The sequence below is a fragment of the Phoxinus phoxinus genome (assembly GCF_949152265.1).
Source record: "Phoxinus phoxinus genome assembly, chromosome: 4".
In the NCBI taxonomy this organism is placed as follows: Eukaryota; Metazoa; Chordata; class Actinopteri; order Cypriniformes; family Leuciscidae; genus Phoxinus; species Phoxinus phoxinus.
In genome coordinates, this window is record NC_136879.1 from 23,744,206 (window position 1) to 23,764,684 (window position 20,479).

The following is a 20,479-nucleotide window of genomic DNA, read 5'->3' on the forward strand; positions in this document are numbered from 1 at the left end:
CATAATATTAACAATATTAACCAGTTATAACCAAATTAACCAAACCAAATTTATAAATGTAAGCTATTGTTATAATTATAGTAACAATAGTTCACAGTAGAAATCTATCTATCTATCTATCTATCTATCTATCTATCTATCTATCTATCTATCTATCTATCTATCTATCTATCTATCTATCTATCTATCTATCTATCTATCTATCTATCTATCTATCTATCTATCTATCTATCTACAAGTGACATGATTTCAGTACAATAAACATTCAGGTTTTAGTTTTCAAAGAAAGTGTTTGTTATTAATCTCAGACAGGTTTGCTAATTAGTTTGCCAGGTCTTCTTAGGTAAATGGAAAACCTACTTAACTAAAGGTTTTTCCACATTATTAAGCAAATTACTGCAGTTGTCATGCAATATGGGGAGGAAGAAAGATCTTTCTAAAGATGAAAAGCATGAAATGGCGCAATGTCTTGCAAAAGGCATGAAAACAACTAATATTTTGTAAAAACTGAAGATTATTGAATTATCAAAAGATTTGTAAGAGATTTAGAGCACATAAGAACTCAGTCAGATAAAGGATTATTAACATTCACCCTTCCTCCGCATGACCGCATCCTGTATAAATCCTTCCATCGCGGATCAAAAAAACCCAAAGCCCTAGAATTAGCCTATACTTCTTTTTTTTGTCCAGAAAGTTAATTTTTTTATGATTTGTTCTATTTTTGATGCATAATTTTGGAGATTTTATTTATTTTTTATTTTATTTTATGTACTTTTAAATTTCTATATTTAATCTATAAATAATATAATGTAAGCACATTCGGTAACACTTTAAAATACGGATCCTTCGTTAATGAATAACTACACAGGAACAAATGAGTAACACAATGTTAACAATCTAGTAACTAGTTAACTAACAAGTAACTGATTAACGAATTAGTAATTAATAGCACACAGATTTAAGTGGTATATAGTTCACTATTAACTAATCAATAACTACTATTTTTTTAATACTTCCCAGAGAACTACTGAATTTTTTACAGATTTAAGTGGTAGTTCACTAATAACTAATCAATAACTACTATTTTTCAATACTTCCCAGAGAAATAATGAAAAAAATTCACAATTCATGCAAAACTTAATAACTAATGCAGGAAAAATTACTAGCACTAGATTAATATTACTGCTAGATACTGTACACTAATTGTAAATATGTAATAGCGTAGCAGACTTATGATTTGGGAAAGCTGTCAATAATTAGCCTATGCACTGCTGTCTTTTAGAGAACTATTCATAAACTAAATAATTTTTAAGAATTGTTTTTATAAATGCACTTGTCTGGAACACTTACCCTGTGGCCGATTTTCCGGCATTCCTCGGGACTGGCTTTGAATAACTAGACTCATCATGGTGAGTACTGGAACATACTGAGTCGCCATCCACATACCAGTTATTTTATTATTTAACCTACTTCTCAAAAGTGTTTTTATGTATGTCTCTTTGCTCATATGTAGATATATATATATATAAATATGTGTGTGTATATATATCCTGTGAATGATTAGATGATTCTACCCTTTCGGGTTGGCTCTTCATTAGTAACTACAGCATGGAATCATGATAACTAGTAATGACTCAAGTGTTAATGCATACTTCTATAGGAATTATTAATTATTTGGATCCGTATTCTAAAGTGAAGATCATGTTAACTAACTAGTAATGACTCAAGTGTTACTACATACCTCTATAGGAACTACTAATTATTTGGATCCGTATTCTAAAGTGAAGATCATGTTAACTAACTAGTAATGACTTAAGTGTTAATGCATACTTCTAAAGAAATTTTCTAAAAGTATAAAAGTTCACAAACAATATCTCATACGCTTGAAATGACTTGTGTTTGGTATTCCTATAGAAGTATGTAATAACACTTGAGTCATTACTAGTTAGTTAACATGATCTTCCCTTTATAATACAGAATCCAGTATTTGTGGTTCAAGTGTGACAAAAGTCCTTAGGTCTTGGACGACTCCGATGAACACTCAATTTTTAAAATGTTTTAAAATAAGTTGCGGGTCAAAATGACCCGTGGGACAAAGCAGACGTGCAGGCAAACCCGATGCATGGCAACGAGATGCCACATCTCGTTCCCCTTCTCATGGTACCAAGGTTACAGTCGTTCTAAGGACGTTCCCTTGGAACGTGGAACTTCGATGCAGAGATGATGTCTGGAGATGATATAATGAATTATTATTATTACGATGCTATGGGGAACAAATACCCACTCCCCCATGCTCCTAGTGCCTGCCTTACTAGACTAACTATAAAAGTCACGGCCTTTTTGATAAACTTTCCTCTCCACAGGGCAGGTAAAGACACCCAAGTGCCCTAAGAGCATCGCACATCATTAGCTATGTCAAAAACTTGACACAGCCTTTCAGGGAGCTGTTCAAAGTAGACTACAACCTTTGATCTATTCTTCTCAGGGGAAGAAATTAGCTCTTGTTTTCCTCACAAAGGGATGTAAATCATGAAAAGAAAAGACTTCCTCGCATTTCAACTCAACCCCAGGACTATCGAGGAGCTTAAACTCTACTTATTCACACTAGCCATCACCTTGAATCTCTCGACCACCATCTCAACGGAGGTGCCAAAGAGACCTGAAGATGAAATTGGGGGTGTCCAGGACAGATTTCTCTTCCTCCTTAATCCCTGAGAGGTTTTTAACCACAAGTGCCTCTCTGTTTTACCACCAAGACCGCCATAGAACTGGCAATGTCCGCGGCAGATGATCCGTAGTTCGACGCAGTTCCTCCAACGCCAGGAGACAATCCTTTACTCTAATCCAGAGACTCGAAAGTTTAGACACACACACAGTAAAGACACACACATCCTAAACATATATGACAAAGTGTGTGGATTCATGAAGAAGATCAAACTGTGGGAGAGTAAATGTGAAGATGGGGACACAAGTTAGGAGACAATCCTTAGAGACTAAACGGACCTTCCAGCAATATTCCATATGCTGACATCACAGTCTTGTTGGAATTCAGTGGCCATTCACCAACCATCCAGAAATCCCCCCATTGTAGTACGGCATTCGTCAGTGAATAAAACTTTTAATATATTTCTAAACCCACTGTAGAATATCTATCTATCTACCTGTCCATCCGTTTGTTTGTCTATCTCTCTCTCTCCGACTCCGAGTATGGGTTGTCGGACACATAACTAAATTTGCTTTAAGCAGTTCATCGATCTTTCCTTGAAGCAACTGGTAACCGATTAGTTTCGCAATAGTAGTGCACACTCCCATCCATTTGGTGCAGATTTAAATTCAGGAGGTTCTTTTCGAGGAGAGCACTGAGCCCAGATAAATTGCTGAGCAGACAAGCTTGTACAGGATATTTAATCTTGTCATGTTTTATTCATCATAAACAAAATGTAAAAACCTGAATTATTCATTTTAATTAAAACACTCCTGAGCTTAGTTTCAATTTACATTTAGTAGTGACACTGATTAGAACACTGTGTTATTGTATATCAGCATTTATATATATATATATAGCCTATATACATATATATATCAAAAAGAATTTGATTAGGAATTTTATCCCAAAGCTTTTTGCCGGAGCAAAATTGTAACCAGCATTTTATTGAAGATTTCATTGAGATTTGACAGTTACTTAAATCCAAATGAGCATAGTTGATTTTAGGCTGAACCACCAGTCTGACCAAACAGATGTTCAGAAAAACGGTTTGGAAACAGTCCTCATTAGGGATATCAATTCCACACTTGACCTTTAAATGTTAAGTTTTATCTCAGTGAATAACTAAATGACTGAGATACTCATTACCATGTGATCATCTTTTGACAACTTCTAGATAATAGTGCTCCTTTATGTGATTCATAATACTGTATGTCTTTTTATTCTGGCTCTGTGCACCAGTGCGGGCCAAAAATAACCTCACGACAACAGCTTCGATGCAGTCTCATTAGTTATGAGAGGCAGTTGGTTTTGCATTCAATACTGAAATCAGGACACTGCAAAAATTAAATTAAGGCAACAGGATTTGAAGTTTATCATACATTTCAATATTATAATCACACATAATTCAAAACTTTTAGAAAACAAAAGTGTTTAAAAATAAACCTAAAAATAACATTGGACAGGTTGGGTTAATTGTGGAATATTCATATTTCAGACATTTGAGACATGCAACTCCCAAGAAAACACTGTTAAGTACATTCATACAGATCAGAAGGCATCCTTCCATTCATGTTTGTGCAAGATTCACAAAATTGAAAACATATGTATCAATGAAGGGCGAACAATAACATTTTTACACGTCAGACCAGACATACACACTCTCACTACTACACACACGCGCACACACAAACAAACACTATAATTCTTCTTTAGTGCTTTTCTGTAGTCCTTCTGTGTGTTTGCCGTTCTTCAACCACTTGTTAAACACCACGATAGGGTCTATGTTCCAGTGTTTGTGGAAGGAAATGGGGGTCTGGTGGGCCAAGAACTCCCTTGCGTAATCTTCTGGACGAGCCTGAGACAGAATACAAAAATAAACACAGGCGGAGATATGATTAGTGTTACCAAGTGAAACTACTACTAACTTCCTGTTATTTGGTGACATTTAAAGTGAAATCTTCCTTTGAAATAATATGATGTGATGTTTGATTGAACCCAAACGGCTTATAAAAGAGTAGTGAAAGCAGTGGTCATGTTAATCAAATATTTGCCATCACTGACTGACCTTTTTTTTTTTTAGCAGTGAAGGACGTTTATCATTTTGACAGATTACAGCAGGGTAATCTATTTGTATATTGTAACTGTAATTCTCACCCTGTCCAGTTGGTGGCGCATATTTATTAGCTATCTAGTATCGTCTCATCTTCGATCTGAGTGTATGACGTCTTTGTCCAGCCTGTGGCTTTAGCAAAGACTTTAGTTTATATATAGAAAGACGGTGCACTATATGGTAATATGGCGGAATAAATTCCCACGATTAAATAAAAGAGGCAATCGCTGATTGATAAATCGCATCACTGAAGCTGCTGTTAGAAGCTCCGGATGCTAAAGAAAGTTAGCGATCTGAGACGCGCATTTAGGACTGTGCAAGCTCATTGGCTGCTAAAAAAGCAGCTTTTTTAAACACTATTTGAGCGTAAGAAACCACATTTATGTTAAAGTGTTGTCAGATTTCATTGGTGATTTCTAATATGAAATTTAACCGTAAGTTTGGTGAACAGCTTTGGAGAATTTGATGTTTCCCTATTTAAAGAGATATGAGCTGTACTTGCATGACTGAAATAGCTGCCCGAGAGGCATTTCAAAGATGGCCGTCAAGTGAAATGCCTGAAAGGGACTTTTCTATTACACATAATTGCAAAAAAAAACGCTGAGTTGAAAAGTTTCTTCAAATGGCCAAATAGTTGTGATGTTGTTGATAAAAGAGGTGAAAAAGAGGGACTGATGCGGATGCGAAAAAAAGAAGAAAAAAAAAAAAAGTTTAGCGGTCACCAGCACAAGCACCCAGTTTAACGCTGCCTTCATGTGCTGCCGGAATTATCGCAAGTATCCTAGTTGGAAAATTGGACAAGAACGCCCATCCCAAGTCGTATTTACCACTGGGAAACGGCTATTCTTTATTAGTTTTTTCCACAACAGCTTCTAAAACAATAAATTGACAATAAATTGTCTTGTCATTAAAGTAGTGCATACTTTTATACAAGAATAATCATTTAAAACTTGTGTTTTATACACAGCAAGCTGACTATCTAGATAGAGCAGTAAATGTCTATTGTTGTCAATGAATGGAACGCTAAGTATCATTTTGGCTTTAATAAGATTTTCCCAATAAATAGGCAAGAATAAACCTGGTGGCATCCATGATTCCGGTTCTATCCGAGAACAAAGCACTTGAATGTGACATGGTTGTAATCAAACATTTCATTTTCATTTGAAGGTAGCAAAAGTCCATGCAGACCAGGAGGAAGGTTTGAGTTCAGGTAGTCGACTTACTTCAGTTCAGTTATTTATTTACTTGTTTTGTTCATATTTTAATTGTATTTTGTAATATTGCGTTGTTCATATTTGCCTGTTCAGACACAAAGGTCATGTTTTAGTGGCCTCCGCTGTTACTGCGGAGAAAACAAACATTCATCTGCTTCGTGTAGTGTTGGACATGAAAAGTGATGCAGTCTCTGTTCATCTGTTCTCTTCATAGATAAATAAATACATAATCTAGCCTATATGCTCGTCCTGTAAGTTCATCAAAAAAAGAAAAGCTTATTATCATTAAAATATGAAATTTAAAATGAAGGGTAATAATAGATTATGATAGAATTTGTACGACCCTGTCCATCAAAATGAAAGTCTAAAAAGCAACCGCTGAGTTATCAGTAAAACTTTGGTTACATAGCACTGCTAGTTGAAAACCTTTGGTGACAACCATTCAAAAATTGCACACAATTATTGTACACACACAAGGTGAGGTTAAAAAACAAATCTTAGACATCTAGTGCACTGAAAAATGAAGGCCGACGGGAAACCAATTTGAGGCACTTGCTTTGCAGCCTAGACTTTTTGTACCTTTGATAACTGGACAAAACATGGCAGCACAACATTGTGTGCCGACAATAGGACAGGGCACGTCATTACGTCCCGAAGGAGTCTGTGTATGTGGCATGACCTACTAACACTTTTAAATGACAAAAATGTTACAAAATAAAAATAGATACATAAACAAATAAATAAATAAATAAAAGTTTATTTTAGCAATAATCATTTTGATAGCTAGGCAACACTGTTTGAGTAGGAAAGACATACTTCTGGAGACAAAAATGCTGATAAAATAATACAATGATATAATGGCCTACAGTAAGATTAGGTAAAAATGTGTGCATGTACCTGGTGGAACAGGGGACTGTGTGTGACAGGAACTCGTAGAGCATTGAGACACATGCCCAAAACCATGTCATCAGGAGCATCGTTACTGTAGCACTTACAGCCGCTGGCCAACAGCTGGACCACAGCCTCTCGACTGAACACCATCCTGGTCAATACACAACAGCACTGTATACGTGACTGCTTCAGTGCAGGACATTTCAAAAACATTTGTTGATCTATTGATTTGCCATTGTAAGGTCAATGTAAAGGTCACACTTTACAATAAGGTTTCATTAGTTAACTACTTAAGTTAACATAAACTAAGAGTGAATGAACAATTCTTCTACAGCATCTTAGTTAATGTTAATTTCAACATGTACTAATCCATTATTAAAATCAAAAGTTAACATTAGTTAATGCACAGTAAACTAACATTAACAAACAATAAATGGCCGTATTTTAATTAACATGAAAGACACGTCTCTTTGACCTAGCATTCACATAATGCATTATAGACTTCTATAACTCAATGTTAGGCTGCATAGATTAGGTCAGCCGGAACTGGGAACACTTCCCTTAAATACTGATGTACTCGTTACATCATAAGAAGAATGGCATCTACGCTAATTTTAGTGTCTTTGTTTATCCCGAGGTTTTCCCGCAGCCTGCCGGATCCAGGCCATATCCAGATCTGATGAAGGACCTTCGCCTGGACCCTACTGGATATCTACTGTACCCCGAAGTGATAAAATTCTGTATAAAAATGAAGGCCAGACAAGTAGTTTAAGGCTTAGTTTGTAGGGAATTACAAACCTGCGCACATATATTCAAATACGCATAACTATAGAATGAATTCTTAATGCGCACGTGAGCGCCATAAGTGTTTCTCACATGTTCGCGTTTAAAGTCTTTGTAGAGAGAACGGCCTCGTCTTAGCGGCCTCTAATTTAATATGATCCTTGCGACGGAAGTGAATCAATTAAAACTAACTTTAGCTGGAAAATATCTTTATTCAAGAACCGCTAAAAAGACAAAACAATCTCTGTTACCTTAAATTATCCGTTTATCACTATAAAGTAGCTCTGAAACAATCTACATTGTTAAAAGCACTATCTAAATGAACATAACTTGACAGACACACACACACACACACACGCAGTCCAATAAAACACACATTGTTACTTAATGGCTTCACATCTGGTTAGGACACCATGTTAAGTAAATAATGTCAAAAAGTTTGTTTTTCTCGTAAAGCAGACACTCACCCCCCACCACCAGTGATGTAACTGTATCCTCCCTGACCCAGTCCGTACCCATAGCGCTCTCCCAGACACACTGGCACTCTGGAGTCATAGCAGCTCAGCAAGGCCTGCAGTCTGGGCAAGCTGTGAGAACCAAACACATTATGCCACCCACTTAACGTGTAAATTGATTCCTTGTAAAACCATGCAATTTCCCAGACAACAGGCATGTGTCGCATGGATGTACACAAACAGACAGCCTTACCTTATAAGAGTATCATCATCTACAATCAACAGCCAATCGGTCTTGGGAACGTGACTGCTCAAAAATCTTCTTAAGATGGCGAATGTTTTCCCACAGTGACCTGCAAACAGATAAATATGGAATCTTGTTTTCGACAAGAAATAAAAAAATAAAAAAGGTAATTATGACACTTTATCTCACAATTATTTCTTTTTTTCTTGCAATTGCAAGTTTATACAGGTATCTCACAATTCAGACTTTTTCCCTCTCAGAATTGCAAGTTTTTATATTGATAGAATATTGACAGAATTTATTTATCATGCAATTCTGACTTTATTTCTCACAATTCCGAGTCTATAACTTGATTATTTTTTACGCCTCAGAATAGTGTGATATTATCTTGGGATTGTAAGAAAAAAAAGTCAGATATAATCTAATCTTGCAATTAAAAAGGTAATTCTGACTTTTTATCTCACAATTCTGACTTTTTCTCTCTCACCATTGTGAGTTTATATAGCACAATTCTGACATTATTTCTTCCCATTCCTATAGTTTATAACTTGCAATTCTGACTTTTTCTTCTCAGAATTAGGAGATATATATATATAAAAAAAGTCAAAATTGTGAGATAAAATACTCAGAATTAGCTTTTTTATGTTTTATTCTGAGACAGAGATAAAAGTATTAAAAGTAAAAGTAAATAAAAAACAAGAAATGTCAGTGAGCACCTTCCTAAACATCATTTCTTCTAAACAATGTCTTCCATCAGATACTGTGCATCGTGTGTTTTTTCAACACACAGAGGTCAGTTGACTTTGTCTGACTTTGCTGAGAGCTTTTCACCTCAACGCTGTCATTCAGCTGTCAGAAAAAAACTGCAAATTAATGCACTCTGTCCATCCACAGGCTGAATGGGAAATGCAATGAGAACGGAACTCTATATCTCCGTTATGTACCCTTTGGATAAGTACTGCAGACATGATGTGATATCAGCTGGAAATGTTTTCCTAAGCCAAGAATCAGATATTGATATTGTATAGAGAATGTGCACCGTAAGAGGAAAAACCCTGAAGAAACTGCACTGGTGACAATAATGCGAGAAAAGCACGAATGCGGCAGTGACAATGAAGGCTAAGGGAAGAGAGCAGAACAGGATGTGCTGCTGTCAGACTGCACAGGGAGAACAAGACCCCCTTCACAACAAATATAAGAGGCCCCTGTAATGTGCCGGCCATCGGATAGCTTGCAGCCACCAGTTAATCCACCCTTAAGACAACAATGATGGGAACAAGAGTGACTGTGTGTATATGTTTGAAAAATGGCATATATTCTAGGAAAAATAATTAGACAGGAACGTGTCAACCAGAGATGTGCAAAATTCAGAAGTTGCTCCCTTTCAATTCATAAGTGTGAATTTGAATTAAATTGGCCATACCCTTAGATTTGGAAGTGGAGCTGGATTTGAACTGGAATGACAGGAACAGGACTGAACACCTTGATTGCCCTGGCTGTGTAAATTAGAGCATTGTCCTGCACGAAAAACCAATCCTTCCTATTTGGGGAAGGAAGCAATTTTTCTTTCAGAACAATCTTGTATGTGGCTTGAGTCACGCGTCCTTCTCAAAGACGAATATGCCAGATTCTAGCCTTACTGAAGAACCACCAGATCAACACCAATCCTCCACCAAATTACACAGTGGGTGCGATAAACTGTGGGTTGTAGGCCTCTCCAGGTCTCCGTCTAACCATTAGAGGACCAGGTTGTTGGGTAAAGATGAAAACTGGACTCATCATCAGAAAGATCAGAATCAGGAAGATCTGTCTTTCTGAAGGACGCGTGACTCTAGCCGTGTACAAGATTATCCTGGAAGAAAATATGCTTCCCCATCTCGAAGGATTGTTTTTTCCCGCAGGACAATGCTCCACTCCACACAGCCAGGCCAATCAAGGTGTGGATGATGGAGGACCACCAGATCAAGACCCTGTCATGGCAATCACAATCTCCAGACCTGAAACCCACTGAAAACCTCTGGAATGTGAGCAAGAGGGTCACCAGCCATTAAATAAAGCCAAGCTACTTGAACTTTTTCACCAGGAGTGGCATTAAGTCCAAACAGCAATGTGACCGACTTATAGGGAGCATGCCAAGATGCACGAAAGCTGTGGTAGGAAATCAGGGTTATTCCACCAACTATTGATTTGGTGAACTCTTCCTAAAACATTAGTATGAAAATGAATGTGATATAAAATGAATATAAACTTGTTTTCTTTGCATTATTTGAGGTCTGAAAACATGAGGTCTGACCAGTTGTCATTTTCTGCAAATAACTGCTCTAATTGAGAATATATTTATTTGAAATTTGGAAGAAATGTTGCCAGTAGTTTGTATAATAAATCAAAAATCTTAATTTTACTCAAACAGATAGTACATATAAATATGTTAATAAATTATTAATAAATATTTTTTTTCTAAAGCTGTTTTTATAATATATGGATCGATAGATAGATATACTGTAGTGACAGTAACTAGTGACCTTTTCATCCCTCTTAACTTTAAACAGCGATATACAGCCTCACTTTCGTCACTATCTGCCAATGATAAACGCAAGAATCCGCATTTAATTTGGCTTTGACATCAATTGAGATTAGGAGAGCAAATTAATTGAATCTATTGAAGAGGGTTTTTAGTCACAGACATTAGGCCTATGTCGAATGAATATCATTATGAATAAACAAGTAGGGAAAACAGAGGAACAGAATGTGCCAAGAGAATTTTAAAGCATCAAACAAAAGGGAGAAGGAAATCAAATGAAAGATTGACCCATCGGAGGTACTTTAAATAAAGTTTGAATGTTAGAAAAAAAAAAACGTGTGGCTCTCATTGGACTTGCTGTTCTAATCAGAAGATAAGCACCACGTTAACTTCAGCATTATGATCACATTCGCATAGGTCACCAGTGACAGACTGCCATGGAAGTGCAGCTTATCCGCTTGTGGGTTGGTAGCGCTGGAAAGAGATTGATAGAGAAATTGACCCTAGAGCACAGCATTTACTAACCGCTTCTTACATTATAGGGCATTATGCAATCATCAGAAAACAGCAGAAACTTTCTGATGATATTAGATTTTCCCAGAAAAGAATCTGATCAGACATTTTTAGTGTCACATCTGAGGTTTACAACAAACATGATTCTCCAGATTAGAAGATGTATGCATTCAGATCCATATTAGACCTCTATTCAACCCGTCCTTAGAATCAGAGTCCCAAAAATTAATACTAGATTCAGTCTAAACTTTTTTATACATGTCAGAGGTATTGGCCTTCTCAACAATTAAAATCATAATAGTACAATACCATTTTTGACATAATTATTCAATTGAACTTACATTGTTTGTAGTAAAAGCTATTTTAGTCATTTTAATGGCCTTCTGCATGCCATGCATTACATGCTATTAAAATATGAATATAAAAAAGCATATTAAAATTGTGACTCCCAATGCGTAGCATCGCAATGTTAAAACCCTGTTATCTATTCTGGTTGTTGTTGTTATTATTATAACTTTTTTTTAATAAGAAAATAATATCATTATTTAACATACTGATTAAACAAAGAAATTGATGCTTTAAAAGGATGCATTAAATTGATCACATTTATAATGTTAAAAAATATTTATATTTTAAATAAATGCTGATCCTTTGAACATTTTTTTACTTTGAAAAATCATGACATGTCTCACGGTATCAACAAAAATATTAAGCAGCATAACTGGTTTCAACATAGAAATATTTCTCGAGCAGCAAATCAGCATATTAGAATGATTTCTGAAGGATCATGTGACACTGAAGACTGGAGTAATGATGCTGAAGATTCAGCTTTACCATCACAGGAATACTTTTCTTATACATTTTAATAATGCTTCACAATATTACCTTTTAATGTATTTTTAGTCAAATAAATGCAGCCTTGGTGAGCATAAGAGACGTCTGTCAAAAACATTTCCAACACCAAACCTTTTAATGGTGAATTTATACTCAATTTTGCACCCAAATGTGGAAAGTGCCAGTGACAGCTTGACTATAAGTGCAGTACCTGTACCTAAGATTGAAACACCGAAATGAAATATAATTATTTCCAATAATAGACCTAAACACTGATCTCACGTCACAAATATACCAAGTATGAGAACAGATTTGAGCACTCACCCCTTTCTGTGTTTGGCACTCCCAGATTGATGGTCGGTATAGAGGGATCTGCGTAATCGCTGTAATACTCCAGCAGTGAGGCTTGTTCACTCCATGTTTTCTTCACCACAGGAACTGTTGTGTGGGAATAGAGAATCAATCAGTACTTCAACACATAAGAGATAACTCCCACAATCATCAGACCACTGCTTTATCTCCTAGGGCTGACAGTGATCAACATGCAATATTAAAGAAAAAAAAGAAAACATTTTTTAATATTGGGGTATAAATATTGCCCCCCCCCCAGACCAGAGCCAATGATTTTGATCTTGTACCATCTTATTTGACAGACTTACCTGAGAGGACTTCAAATTTCTCCTTCACATTCCCCGCTTGAAAAAAAGGGGAAATAGAGCCTTTGAAGTGGCTGGCCCCACTCTGTGGAATAATCTCCCGACCCAAATTAAAATGGCTTCCACTTTGTCTGAGTTTAAAGCTGCTCTTATAACTCACCTGTTTGTCTCGGCTTTTAACATGTAATTTATCCTGTTTTTATTATGTGATTGTGACTGTTTTTTATTGTGTATCTATATTGTAATTACTGTACAGCACTTTGGTCGGCCAGTGGCCGGTAGTAAATGTGCTTTAGAAATAAACGGAACTTGAACTTGTCAAAACTATGAATACATTTTGTAAAAATAATAGAATTCATATTTTCTAATTTTATTTGTCTTATCTTATAATTTTAGTGTATTGAATGAGTAAGGCTGTTTTTTTTTTTTTTAGGATGACAAAAAGTGAAATGTTTAGGCTGATTAATTTTTTAGCTGTCTACCTCAGTGGTCTAACAGCGCTCGTCAATGTCAAAATTATCGAGATGACCAATCAAATCAAAGTAGGCGGGTCCTACTGTCACTGTCACAACACAACAAGAGTTCATGGAAAGATGTAAGTAGATGCAAGTATTAGACAACTCTTTTACGACAGAAATGTTCAGCGACAGACAATAATAGACCATCCAGTGATGCAAACTATCGCCGTTTTTAATTGAAAATATGCGATCATGATTCAAGTAGGCTACTTCATAAATGAATCACCTATGTTCTGCAGGTAAGTCAGCCACACTTTTGTAACAAGTTATTCCAACTGTAATACTTATGCCTCATTTACAACAGGACTTAACAGTTTTATCTAAAAATAATTGAAGGGGAAATTTGTTCTTCCAAATGCCATCTTTAAAACTCTTCAAAGTGACTTGCAAGATGTAATTATGATAATCAGAGCAATTAGATACAACTGATGTGTCAGATAGTTCTCTGAATTCAAACTGCAACACTTTATCTGTCTCGTTAAGTTTGAATTAATGCCTGGTACTTAGCAACTGCCCAGAGTTGCCATGAAGGGCTCTAATAGTGGAGAGAAGACTGGAGTGATGCCCACCGGGGCAGTCGGCCAAAAATATCTCAATACCAAGTTGCTTCGGAGGTCAAACACTCGCTGAACTGTTAAAGCGAAAGAAAACGTCGGACTGTATCATCAGCGATAACAGTGGTGTGAAGCGAGGACGGGCAGGGTTCATGGTGCCATGCGCACATTTTTGCACGACCTCAGACACATGACATTACTACTACTACTTAAGTGCTCTTGTGAAGAACAGGTGGGGCCCTAGAGAGGGAGGCGGCGACGTATGTGTTAAGAGCGCGGACTATAAAGGACGTAACACTCACCTCTGTCAGAATGGAACTTCTTACAAGTTTTCACCGCCACGAAGATGTTTTCACAATTAACAGGCTGGCCCTGGGGACACACGTGAAGAGAAAGTTTTGACAGATTGCATAATGCTCAATAACATGTTGAAAGTGCTCAGCAGTATACTGTGCAATGCTGTGAAACGTAAGAACACCCCATGTAAAGTGTTTTTTCCTCAACAGACACGGACACTGAATTGGCAATAATTGTGCTTTTATATACAGAAATATACATTTCTTAAGAAAGAAAGTTCAGTACACCTCTACATTTACCACTATATCAAGGCCTAAAATTTGTATTTCGTTCAAATTAGTTTAACAAAAATAAATAAGGAAGCACTTTACATGGACCTCGATAACCTGAATGGGTTTGATCATAAGCAATGAAATACATGACAATGAAATGCTAAGCAGTGTTGATATTGTCAAGACTAAAACTATTAAAAACTACAAAAACCATTTGTTTTCATTGAAATAAAGTTTTTAAACGTTATTGATAACAGAAATCGTTTAGATTGAAGTTTTAAAATGACTAAAACTAAAACTAAATTAAAGCTAAACAGAACATTACATTTTTTCATACAAACTTACAAAAGCATACAAAAACTTTATAGATACATATATTAGTATATTCACATGCCTGTGAAATCCACAATGAAACCATCATACAGGTCCCTTCATATAAATATATTGGTGTCTTTTTTGATAATTTACTGACATGGAATATCCATGTAGATAATCTTTGTAGTAGGTTACAACAATGGTTGCAGTTTTTACGTGGTCTGAGAGTGTATGGTGTTGATCAAAGGTTTATGATGATCTTCTATCAGGCAGTCTTTGAGAGCTTAATTAGATACAGTCTGGTTTGGTAATCTCAATCTGTCTGCACAACGTAGAACTAAACTGTTCCGGATGATCCACACTGCTTGGAAAATTATTGGTGTGAAAGAACATACCTTATTGCAGACTATTTATGAACAGGCTACTTTAACACAAGCTAAAAAGATTTTCTGTGATCCATCCCATGTTTTGTACATAGAGTACGAGTTGCTGCCGTCTGGGAGGAGGTTTAGAGCTTCTCGCTGCAGATTGATTGGATTTAAAAACTCATTTATCCCGGTGTCTGTATAAATGTTAAATAGTGGTGGTATGGAGTTGTATTTGTAAAAAAATGTTTGGTTTTATTTTTGTCTGGTATGTTGTTTATTGTGTGTTAATTGTGTACTGACTGCAGCATTGGTGATGGCCCAAGACAAATTTCCCCATGTGGGACATAAAGTTTTACCTTACCTTACCTATATATACACATACTGTAAGAAATCTTTGCAAGTAAGAAAAGAGAATACTATAATGTCTACATTTTTTCTAAGTTTAATACCGGTTTTCTGAATTATTTCTTAGGCCATAAAACTGTATAGTATATAATCTTTATTCCAGATTTTTTTTTTTATAATAATAAAAAATATATATATCTGCAGTTAATATATATATTTGTAACTAGGACATTCTCTTGCTGCTTATTCCTTGTATATTTGTGACAACAGTGTCTTTTATGTCACTGTAACTTGCAGCACCATGTAAGAGATGAGTCAGTGTCCACTGGTTAAACTGCAGCTGTGAAGACGGTCACAATTTTCATTTTGGAGGCTTAATGTGAGGCATGTTGCGCTTTAATGCGTTTAGTCACCCTTAACAGATGCTTAATGCTTAATTTGCCACCTTGAATCACAGCAGCTGTTTACAAACCATTCAAATCATCAGAGTATCATAGTTACAATGCCATTTGAAGTTACTGGCAAAGTCTATTTACTCACTTTTAAGTAAGTGATTTTACTTGCATTTTATACTTGTTATTTCTATCATGCTTTAAAAGAGTCAGACTGGAAAAAAGGCAACAGAAAACATCTGCCCTTCCAAACTTGTGATTTTCACGCTTTCAACAGACACAGCAGTCCAACTTCTTTTTGTATTATGCTAATGTGTGTTTTTGTGTATTTCTGGTTAAGTTTTTGGTTCTAAATCTGAGGGGAGCATTAAAGGCCTGATAATCGTAACTCTGAGATAAGAGCGCTCAGCGCTGCTTCAGGGAGATATTGCTTTGATCTGAACACGCTGTGAATATTAAACACCAGGAGATACCGGATGTTGACAAAGCATCGGGGCAGGAGACGAGCTGATAAATGACCTGATAAAGTTTGTCGATTTTAGAATAATCTGCAGTTAAGAAAGATGTCTGTTGATATCATGCTGAAAATAGGCATGGTTATTTAAAAAATATTTACACGCGGGAACACACAGACACGCATGCACGCAGCGTAACATTCACAACTGTCTGTATCTGAAAAAGAAAGTTACAAGAATGGAAATAAGAAGGTAAAATAGCCTCAAGCACTAGCCTGGCTCCGTCCTCCTACGTACTTCCGTTCAATTTTCATTTTCCTTCAGTACTAGGTCTGGGATTGTGGTATATTCTTGGTTTTCTCCAGTCAATTTTTTACCGGTCCAATCAGCGAACAGAGGGAGTGGCTGAGAACGATGACATTGAGGTTGTGCGCTAGTTTGAGTCGTCATACGTCACGACCAAATGTTAGCTATTGGTTATGGCAGAGAGTGACTGGGCAGATCCAATAGTTTTAAACTTCAACAGAGGACCCGCCTTCAAGGAAGTTAACGCTTGTCAATAAAGAGAGGCCAGACTTCTCTGTACAAATTAAATGTACAAGAGTCTGGTAGAACCAGGCTACTCAAGCACAGCAGCTTATGAATTATGTAATATAATGTTTCAAAAAGAATCCACAAAGTGGCACTTAAAATCAATGAGATTGTGATGGGTCATAATGGAACTGGCGACAGATGCTTTAATGTGCTTGATGGTGATACAAACGGCCCAACCTCACAAATTCATAGTCATTTGCATAAAGTTTGAAGCATAGGCTAACAAATGCAGTGAACACATGGTCACCATCTTTAGACTGAAACATGATGAAATGACCAGCAATGGATTAGGATAAATGGATTTTTCATTTGATTTATAATATTTGGTTGGGATCAAACCCAGATTTTTTGAAACTGAATTTTTATACCTTAATTATACCTTTGGATAATTTGTTTTTCGAGGAGAGGGAGAGGGTAAGGTTGGAAAAAAATTATTAGGTAAAAAAAAAATATATATCAGTTTGAGGGGGCAAATATTTACCCTTATCAACGTAGCCTAAATGGATTCGCTACACCCTGTCCAGTGCATCGCACAGCTTTGCCCCACAGATTTTGAAAGTTGGTCAGCAGTTTGACAAATATCTTACATTACCTCCTAGGGATAATTATGGGTGCAGATGTGAAGTAAATAAATATTTATGAGATGCACTAATATTTCACGGCACGCGTAGGTGAATTTATGTCTACACAGAAGAAAGCTTTGTCTAGGCTCTGCCCCGGTACGGTTTGTGCCAGGTCATTAGTCTGGTTGTTTGATGAGAAATTTACTGTAGTTGCAGTAAATGCTTTAAGAATCCGTACAGCTGAAGAGTGGATGACTATTAATCTGTCAGGACCACTATCGTCAAAGATGATTGACAATTATCATACAGTTTGGATTTGCGGTATGCTTCTGTTCTGGTTAATTCCCACCCATGTAGAGATTGAATATTCAAGCGGTTTCTGCATTTTGGTTTTATTGTGTATTATTTCGTTTTATTTATTGTGTGGCAAAAAAAATATATATATATGAAGAAAAAAAACCCCACGAGATTAGTTTATTTATGTTCATGAGAAGGGTCAAATAAATTAAAGATTTCTTCGTTTTCCCATTTTGAAGAGGAAAAACGAGAAAAATTATCGAAGGTACACGAACCAAACCCTGACACTGAAACTCCATTTCATTTACCCATTTAGCAGACGGTTTTATCCAAAACTTATATCCAGCACAAATCAAATGAATCACGTATAGCAGTGTCCAGTCGTAACCCTCAAATCGTAACAGAAGGTTTGCACTTTCACCCCTGTCAGCCTTCTCCACATACTGATGAGGTGTGTGTGACAAGTGTGTTAAGCGCTCGATGTGGAGGTTACCTACACACAGTGGTGAATGGCTGCTGACAGTGGTGGCACAGTATTGTGCTCTTGGATTTTGCTCTGGCAGCGTGCAAAGTTCTGGAACCCCTGTCAGTCGAGGTCCCTTTCCATCCTCCCAGATGTATAGCGCCACCTGTAGGAGAGTAATAATGGAATTAAATGCAACACTTTTAAATACAAAGCAATTCTTATTGCTTTAGTTTAGAGCTAATAATAATAATACACTTAATTTTCTACATCGCCTTTAAAAGTTTGAGATGTCTAAGCACTTTACAAAAATAAGAGTATATAAAAGAGAAATACGATAACATAAAATAAATGCATTCATAAAAGTGAAGTAGATTCAGATATACAATACAAAAATAAAAACATGTTATCAACACAATTCAATATAGTTAGAAAGATAGTTAGAAAGTAAATCAAATCAATCAATAAAGCTACAGTACACTAAAAAAGTAAGTTTTGAGGGAAGTGTATTAAAGATTATTATTATTATTTTCGTCATTGTTTACGATCCCTTTCCTGGTTTGCCTTATTAAGATTCCCCAATTTTATTTTCCTGGCCCTAGTTTCTCTTCAATTATCTGTTTATTGATTTGTACCAATAAACCAATCATTGCAGATGTGTGCTAATGGGTCCTGATAGATAAATGCCTGCATTGATGCACAATAGTCTGGGAGATTTTGGAGCTGCTTGATGTTTGTAGTGTGTAGATGAGAAATGGAAAATGGAGAATTTTTTTTTTTACAGTATTATCTATCTTTTGCTTGTATGATTTGAATGAATTATCCAAATTGAAGTGTTTGTATTTCTGTTTTGTCTAGAAACCACACTCAAACTCACATTCCCTGCTCAATTGCTCTGTTCAATGTGTAAATAAAGTGACCAAATGGAACTGTACTCATGGACTCCGTGTTCTAATAGACCGCCATCTACATTTAAAGTTAAAGACCCAGCTTTACGGAGCTGGTGGGTTACAGTATACAGTATACAGTAATCCTCAGTATTATCAATGTTTAGACAAAGTCAATTTAGAGACCTGCATTTTTATAAATCTCAGAAATACATAAGACAGAAAGGCCACAGCCACATTATCATCAGGTTTTGAATCTAGGCCTATGTAAATCGCGGTGTTATCGGCATAAAAAGGAAAGTTAAGACCAAGTGATCTTAAAAGTTGGCAGACTGGAAAATGCTAAAGAGTAAAGGACCCAAAATGAATCCCAGAGGAACGCCAGATTGCATGACTTGCAATCACCCATAGCAACAAACTGCTTTCGATCTGAAAGGTAGGACTTAAACCAGTTTAGTGCTATATCAGAAACACCAAACTCAGTCTCTAAACGGGTGATTTAAAGAGTGATCTACAGTGTTAAAAGTGGCACTGAGATCAAGAAGAATCAAAATTTAAAAGACAGTCAAAGTCCGAAGTAATTAACAAGTCACTAGTGATCCTAACAAATGCTGTTCCAGAGCTGTGGAGTTTACGGAAGCCAGATTGAAGGGTCTCATAAAGATTGTTTGCAGTAAGATGAGAGTACAGTTGAGAAGCAACAATTCACTCTAAAAGTTTCACAAGGAAGGGAAGATTATCAAAGTCCATGTTAGTTTTATTTTGGTACAGTGGTTACAGCAGCCATTTTTAATGGGGTACATTTACAATACTGAAAACAACAGGACACAAGGAAGCAAAACAACAGACAAGTTGGTATAGGATCAACTCTGGAAGTGAGAGCTTTCATTTGTGAAACCTAATTGCTAAGAGAATGAAAGTCCAGTGTGAAGAAATTTGAGAGAGAGGTACCAGAAAAATCTGAAATATTTAAAGGAGAAACAGACAAAGGAGTAGTAGTGATAATAATGGATCTACAAATATACTCAATCTTAGTGCTGAAGAATTCAAGAAACTTATTATAAAGGTGAGTTGAAGCAGGGACATTTGAGAGACTGTTATATTTGGGAAGTTTGTTAATGGAATGAAACAAATGTCTAGGGTTTCTTTGATTATTTACAATTATCTGTGAAAAATCATCTGACCGATACAATCTCAGGCTTATATTCTAGTAAGTGGTCTTTCCAGGCCT

The 20,479-nt window shown here is 36.2% G+C and overlaps 1 protein-coding gene across 1 annotated transcript in view; it reads right to left on the reverse strand.

Moving 5' to 3' along the window:
• Positions 1-3,395: 3,395 nt before the first annotated feature.
• b3glcta (beta 3-glucosyltransferase a) overlaps positions 3,396-20,479 on the reverse strand; it is a 68,637-nt gene continuing 51,553 nt past the window's right edge. Inside the window, exons 9-15 of the mRNA XM_079610852.1 lie at positions 18,396-18,527; positions 14,303-14,372; positions 12,597-12,710; positions 8,414-8,513; positions 8,173-8,292; positions 6,929-7,073; positions 3,396-4,562 (exon numbers count right to left, since the gene is read on the reverse strand). Coding sequence (XP_079466978.1) covers positions 4,404-4,562; positions 6,929-7,073; positions 8,173-8,292; positions 8,414-8,513; positions 12,597-12,710; positions 14,303-14,372; positions 18,396-18,527 — 840 coding nt within the window. The 3' untranslated portion in view covers positions 3,396-4,403. The remainder of the gene's footprint in view (positions 4,563-6,928; positions 7,074-8,172; positions 8,293-8,413; positions 8,514-12,596; positions 12,711-14,302; positions 14,373-18,395; positions 18,528-20,479) is intronic.